General features: G+C 37.8%; 1 protein-coding gene across 1 annotated transcript in view; it reads right to left on the bottom strand.

The window, feature by feature from the left end:
• Positions 1 to 1307: 1307 nt before the first annotated feature.
• The window catches only part of LOC137656182 (uncharacterized), a 7841-nt gene continuing 1079 nt past the window's right edge, over positions 1308 to 8069 (bottom strand). Inside the window, exon 2 of the mRNA XM_068390354.1 lies at positions 1308 to 3757. Within this exon, the coding sequence (XP_068246455.1) occupies positions 2218 to 3757 (1540 nt within the window). The 3' untranslated portion in view covers positions 1308 to 2217. The remainder of the gene's footprint in view (positions 3758 to 8069) is intronic.

The raw sequence follows: 8069 nt of genomic DNA, 5'->3' as shown, positions 1-8069 counted from the left end.
TTCAATTTGGGTCTCGTTTTTCTGGATGATTTCCTGGATTTGGCTCAACGTTTTTGTGAGCTTCTGGGCAGGATCTAACTTTAGGTCCCTTGAAAAGCCTTCTTTCCCTTTCACCAAAGGCTGCATACAATGTACCGTAGGCCATATAAGTCAAAATTTCATCTAAATCCACCAGTTGGTTATTATCCTCACTAAACTGCATTCTGTTTCCTACCGTGATTGTGGGTAATGACAAAATGTCTTCCTTAACTACTCCTAAATGATTCAGAACCTGGGTATACAGACTAGGCATGGAATCACCTTCAAATTTAGCCGAGTTAAACCTATACAAGTTCAACAACCGATCGGTCTCCTTGGCCGATCGCCACAATAGTCTGCATTCCTCCTTGAACTCGTTGAAAGTGGTAATTTTTTCAAAGGCCTTACCGTTTAATGTAGGGTGAGCATCCCCTACGTCTACGTTGACTAACATCATTGCCTGTTTTAATTTTTGCAACATCGTCAGTTATTTTAAAACTAGCGATCCTATTCTCTGTGTCCGCTAACCACTTATCTACACTGTATTTCTCTAACCTTTGTTTGTCGGGATTATCCCTACTTACATTTCCACAAAACCGTGTGGATTTGTGTGATCAGCCCAGCGGAATTCATATCGGCAATATTTGCTCTTACCGACTCGAACTTCGGTTTCTAGTCAGATTTGACGTCTTCCTACACTAGCACTTCGCGACCGTCTGTCTGCAGTTAATCTCAAGTCGTATTGATATTGTGTAAGTCTTTGGAAAATATTGTCCAGACTCATATCACAAAAAAAAAGGAAAAATTAAAACACCAAAAATTTCTTACGAGAGACAAATGCCCTAACTTCCTATTCTATAGAGAGACAGTATTTATACAAAACAAGAGAGTGAACGAAAACATGCAAACTACTCACATATCCATTGGTTCACGACTCCTTTGGTTTCCCTCTGTTTTTCTTGAGATTGTTTTGTATTTCTTCGACCACATAAAAGGGGGTTTCAGCACTTTCCTGAAATAAAGCCAGTATTAGTTCAAACATAATACAACACCGGCACAGTATCCCTTAACGATGCCACCATTTGTGAAGATGTCCTTGATTTAGTTAGCAATAAACTTCTTAATTAGTCTAGTATCTTACCTCTTCCTTTAGTTTAATATTAATTGAATTTCTCTCAGGAGTTTACATAAGCAAAGTTTCGTGGGTGAGGGATACGAATGCTGGTTTCGTGGGTGAGGGATACGAATGCTGGTTTCTTTCTTTACTAGACATAAAAAGGGGATTGAACAGGCACTTACAAGCAGTCAAAAACAAAAGCGTGGTTTCTACATTAACACTTAGTGATGAATTCAGACGTCTTGACACTGGCTGGAGAATTTGGTGAATCCTGGTTTAGTTAGGCCTAAACGTCATCTATAGGCCTACTGTCGTCGCTGAAGTATAAGCCTTCGTCAGGTGTTGGGAAGGCTGGCGCGAAGTTCTAGACACGCCTTGGTCACTCGGGGACGTCACGCCTCTCGGTCGCTCTGGGACGTCTCGCCAAACGCACTCACAGACACTCAGGTGCGGGCGTAGTAACTTTGTTCGTCGTCCTTCGTTCTCAGGGGTAATTGTTCCCCTGTAATTTCGCGGCTGCTTTAGTATTCTACGTAATCGCCGTCCCTCAATTTGGTATAGGCAGCCGCCACGTGTTGTCGTCAAGGAGACCCGGCAGGTTAAGTAGGTCGTTAGACCTATTATACAGAGTGACTACTAGGAAGAGGGCGAGATGCCGTCTTCTCGTTGCTTATATATGGTCGTCCTGGGCGTGTCAAGCTATCCTTAATCACGTGACTTTTTCCCGGCTTCCACGTCTCATTCGTCTATGTTCCGTTCGACATTCAAGAACGGATCCTGTCGTTTGGGGGGGTTGTTTACGGGAAAGAACCCTGGAGTCAGCGAAATTAGTTGAAAACATCCTACCTAACTCCCGTTCACTCTCCTGTCTCTCCACAACTCTTTCTATATCTTTACAATTACTACTAACTGCATTTGTCTCCTCATTTCTTATTAATTAACAAAACCCACAAACAAAGACATCAATAACATACACAAACCTTCTGCATACGAAACTTACTCAAAAATAAGCATATGTCTGACACCACTCGGCCAGCTACTAGGATTCTTATAGAATCCTCAGATACAACAAAACAACAAACCTATTCTTTAGGTTTCCCAGTAATAACTAGTAGCAACTCACTAATCCTTTCCAATTTTCTGAAAACCAAATACTTCACCACATCATACGTTACCACAGTAATAAGTACAATCAAAAACACATTACACATAGTCAGAAATGGTGCAACATCTTTCTTGTAAAACAGAACATAATCATTATCAAGTGGCATTGCCACATTTTCTACCACTGTTAATTTGTCTAGCTGAAAATGATTAATCTTGTTCTCGTAACTCTTTGCAATGGAAGATTGATTTAACTCATAATGCAAAAACACACTTGGTACATAATAGAGATAATCATTTATCACTACTGAGCAAGAATCTGCAAATGACTTCAAGTTTCCTAACTGAAATGTTTGAGTCTTCCCATCACAAGTAACTTCTGCATTTTTAGTATTTTGTACATAAACAAAAATCGCATTACCTAAATGTAATGCCCTGTATGGCAAAGCAAAAGTTTCAAACTTACACTCTCTCATCAACTCATAATTCTCAAAGAAAATACCTTGGATACACGGAAAATTGCTCATAGGTTGTTTAATTTGCACAAAATTGCACATGGATTGACTTTCACTTATCAACACACACTGTTCTAAATCACCTTCTTCTAAAATAATCACCAACAACTTGTTCTTATCCAATGCTAGACGAACCTTCGGATGGTTCCAAATTATTGTTGCATTTCCTATCTTAACTGGGAAAGGATGTATTGTATATAGGTCAAACAAATTCATACCCTTGAAGGGGATCAATACCAACAAATACCCTTTTGTTACTTTCACAGTTGACATTGTGTAATACCAAAATATATCTTCTAGCAAAGGCTTGGAATGGCTATTTATCATACACCAATCGATAATTTCTTTCAAAGTTTTTGGAGAAATGATAGCAGGGCTGAGTATTCCCTTTTGTGCATTTATTAGTCCGTTCACAGATTCCTTGTGATCACCAATCTCGATTTCTACTTCATGAACCAACTTAAACACTTGTTCTATGTCACCTATTTTATCAGAAACATTCACGTTAACTTGATTAATAAATTCCACCATCTTTTTTATGTTCTCTACATTCTTATTATTATTTTCTATTAGAGTACTTATAAGATTACCCTTCTGATTAGCCCATTTCTCGATTAGTTCTACACGATCAGTCAAACCTTTTACATCGTTTTCTGTAGCCACTCCAAACAAAGCACTAAATGCACTACCTACAAAAGGTAATAAAGATCTCTTGTTTCTTTGAGGCCTGACAATGTCTTCAATTTTACCCTGTAAATTTCTTAATACTTCTACAAAGGCAGAATCACTATGGGTTAGTATGCACTTCCGTAGTTCTTTATCTAACTGGTTCAAATGTTCTTCCCTTTCTAATATTGAATTTACATTAATTTTTACTACAGCAAAATCTGTTAACAGTTCACCCTTTCCATGATTTTGTATCAAGGCCCCACTTTTAATGTCTATTTCGCAAGTGATACCGACCACCAGGGGTAGGATCAGAAGGAAGTTTTTCCACCACTTCCTGTAGAAGTTGAGAGGACCATGGATTAGTTTTTACAACCTTCATATGATTCCAATGGGCATACCTTACATCTAAATTCTGTTCATGTATCAGCTTAAATTTATTATTCCTTTCCCTTTCTAACACTCTATAAGGACCTTCAAATTTGGGAGATACCTTTTCATTTGGTCCTTCCTTTACATGTACCTTTATATATACTTGTGAGCCTATCTTCAGGTCAGTCATGGAACTAGTTGTGTCATAGTATTTCTTATTTACCTGTTGGCCCTTCTCTAAAGATTGTCTGGTTTGTCTTATTATTTGAAAGGTTCTTTGCAGTTTCCAAGCTATATAGTCCTGGTAATCATATGTGTGCCTAGGAGGTTTTGCGTCATCTAACAATGAGTTTGGCAGTCTTTTCTGATAACCATAAAGCAAAAAGTGTGGGGTTTCTCCTACTGTCTCATTCACTGTGTTATTCAAAGTAAACTGAACGTCCTCTAACGCTAGGTCCCAATCTTCTGTAGTTGGACTAATGATAGTTCGCAGTACATCCAGTATCTTCTTATTGGCCCTTTCCACTGTCCCATTTGAACTCGGCTTATAAGGGGTTATCTCGCATTTCTTTATCTCAAAAAATTCACAAAGCTTTTTCATTACCTCACTGGTGAATTCGGGTGCATTGTCCGACAAAAGTACCTCCGGACACGAATGTCTTGTGAGTATTCTGGTCTTTAAAGCTTCTGCAACAGAAACTGCAGTTCTATCTCTGACTGGGACAATTTCTAAATACCGAGTCAAATAATCAATGAATACCAGTATATATTTATTTCCTCTCAAAGTTTTTGGAAAGGGTCCTATATGATCCATCTGAACTACCTCAAAAGGGTTTAAATTACTAGGATATTTTTCTAAAGGAGCTCTGACATTTACATGACCTTTATGCCTATTACAAGTTTGACATTCATTTACAAATTGCTTTGCTTCTTCGCTGCACTTAGGCCAAAAATAATTTCTATTTATTGTTCTCAGAGTCTTTTTGATTCCTGGATGTCCTGCCAACTTGTGGGTATGGGTTAGAGTTAATACTTCTTTAGTCAGGGTGTCAGGCACATATAGTCTAGAGCAAGCACTCCTATCCTTAGCCTTCTTATATAATATCCCATTTATTAATTCAAAATCTGACCTAGAGGTTTCATCTTGTAGCAAATCTCCTATTATTTTCCTGATACTTTCTTGTTTCTCTTGTTCTATTTTAACTCTCTCCAAATCTAAGTCTACGACCTGACAGCTGAAACAAAAAGTGTTAGTTGTGATAATTCTTTCAGTATCCTCTTGTGCTCTAGATAATCCATCTGCTAAAGTATTAAACTTACCTGGAATGTATCTAAATTCTGGAGCAAACTCTAGCACACTAATAAACCATCGATTAAACTTTAAGTTATTAGTGAAAGCTCTTTTCTTAAATAGGTCACAGATGGGTTTATGGTCAGTAAGTACATTTACTTTGTGTCCTAACAAAATGTGCCGAAACTTTCTCAGTGCCCAATAAATGGCTAAACATTCCTTTTCTGTGGTATTGTAATTTCGTTCGGCCGCATTCAGGACTCTACTTGCATAATATACTACCCTCATTCGGGTTTTTGCCTTCTGTAACAAAACCGCTCCTATTCCTGTATTCGAAGCATCACATGCTAAGTAAAATTGCTTGCTAAAGTCTGGATACACTAAGATAGGATCTTGGATTAATTTCTCCTTCAACTTTTGAAAAGCCTCCTCTTGCTCTGCTTTCCACTCAAACTCTACATCCTTCTTAGTTAATTCTGTCAATGGTTTAGCTATAGTAGCAAAATTTTTGACAAATGGTCTATAGTATCCTATCATCCCTAAAAATCTTCTTACACCTTTCAAATTTTGTGGAGCAGGATATTCCACAATCGCCTTTATTTTTCCTTCTTGCATGCGTAATCCATCAGCACTGATCACATGTCCTAAATATTCTAATGATTTCCTCAAGAATTGACATTTCTTAACCTTTATCTTTAATCCTGCCAGTCTTAGTCGTTCTAAAACGATTTCTATGGTTCCGAAATGGCTCTCTATATCTTTGCTAAATATAATGACATCATCTAAATAGACTGACACATTCTCTATGTCTCCTAAGATCTGTAACATTAACCTTACAAAAGTCAATGGAGCTGATGTTAACCCAAATGGCATTACCTGAAATTCTAAGTGTTCTTTATGTGTGCTGAAGGCAGTTAATGGCTTTGATTCTTCGTCTAAAGGTACTTGCCAATATCCACTTAGTAGATCTAAGGATGAGAAGATCTTTGCTCCTCCTAACTGAGCCAAAACATCGTTTATTACAGGCATGGGCATCCTATCAGGAACTGTGTTCGCATTCAACTTGCGATAATCAATCACTAATCTGTAACTTCCATCTTTCTTTGGAATCAACAACATGGGAGAATTATAAGGTGATTTAGAGGGTATGACCACTCCTTCTTCTTTCATTTCTTCTATCATTTTATCTACTATTGGACGTTGGCTGATAGGTAATTTATAATTAGGTATGAAAAAGGGTTTAGCTCCATCATCTAGGATTATCTTATGTCTTAACACCTCAGTCCTACCTAACCTATCACCTGTAATTGCTATGCCCGGCCTATATTTATTTAAGGTTTCTATTAACCTTTTACGGTACTCAGGAAAATCGGTGTTATCTATCTCCCTATCTATTCCTGCATCAATGTTTCCTATGGTAAAGAATGCTTCCTCCTCTAACGGAATCATTTTGTGTGTAACTTCTATTCCTGTACAAAATTCTGTACCCGCTAACAAATGGAGTCTTTTATCAGAATAATTCATGACATAAGTAGTACAGGCTAATCCCTCCATCTGAACTAATGAGTTATCCATTCTGACATATTCTGGTAATCCTTCTGGGGTCAAGATTACATCATTATTTGTGTGTAGGCGGGTTATTAAATATACTCTAGTAAGAGTATTGGGCAGTAGTACTACATCTCTAGCTAGCCTAAATCTTATTTTGTTTGCATCTGCTGTGCTGATCAGACTTATCTCCCCAGTTTGTACTTGAGTACAAAAACATGAATCTTCATCTCCTCCTTTTTGAGATTCTGTTTCTCTTAAGTGTCTTAATTCTTGTGAATTCAATGTGCCTAGCAGCAAAACTTCTTGGAATTCCCTTTTATCTATTCTCTCAGATTCTCTGTCGACATTTTCATCCTTAGTATGTGTGCTGCCTTTACAAGAAGTAATTTCCCCCTTTCTGGGTGCAATTGCTAAATTCTCTTCTTTCTCCCTTTCTTCTGATTTTACTTTGATTTCCCTTTCTCTTTCTGAACCGGAGTGTGTTTCAACTATCGAAGCGGTCCCCTGCAAATTGGCCAAATTTGTAGTGGACTTGTCATCAACAAGTTGGAAACAGACTTCCTGATTATTTCCCTTTAGAACTAATCTTCTGTCTTGACAATCAAAAACTATGCCAAAATCTTGCATTGTTGCAAAAGAAATCAAAGCTCGAGCGGGAAATGCTACTTCTTGCAAAACCAAAAATGGCACTTGACACTTCTTCTCTAGCAATTCAATGTTTAAATCTATGGCTCCTACATTGTTAAGCTGATTGCCAGTTATCCCCTGAATTAATGTATCCTCACTCCTAATTGCAGAAATAGGTATATTCAAATAATCAGTTAAGGTATGGAGCCCTATGAGATTTACAGTACTTCCTGAATCTAACAAACTAAGACATTCTTTACCTTCTATCTTGATATTTGTCTTGGGTAATGATTGCTGTCGGAAGGATAAATATGTTGCTGGCAACGTGGATGTACCTCCGCTACCTGCAACATCCTTCCATTCTTTGGTTTCCCTATTTCCTGGACTCCTATCCTGCTCTTCTAGTCACTTTCTGTTACCTTGTTTTTCTTCGGAGTAATTAGTAGGGTTTGAGTTATCCCTTGCCTGTACCTGAGGAGTATTTTCGGAGGGTTTATTATGTTTCTTACCTTGGTACCAACATTCTTGGTCTGTGTGACCTCCTCTTTGACAATACTGGCAATACCTATTCTTTGGTCTAGCTCCCTTATGATGATAATTCCCTCTAGATTTATATGTTTCATTATAATTTCCTCTGTTTGGTTCATTTGACTTGTAAGGGGGCTGGTTATTTTGATAATTTTTATGGTAATATTTATTCCTACCGGTCTCGTTATTTTTATCTTCCCTGTAATTCTGATACCTTCTTTGCTTGGTATTTGCCGAAAAAGTGACCTCTTCAATTTGGGTCTCGTTTTTCTGGATGATT

The sequence above is a fragment of the Palaemon carinicauda genome, chromosome 17 (genome assembly GCF_036898095.1).
Source record: "Palaemon carinicauda isolate YSFRI2023 chromosome 17, ASM3689809v2, whole genome shotgun sequence".
Taxonomy (NCBI): Eukaryota; Metazoa; Arthropoda; class Malacostraca; order Decapoda; family Palaemonidae; genus Palaemon; species Palaemon carinicauda.
This window is presented reverse-complemented; position numbering and strand designations above follow the sequence as displayed.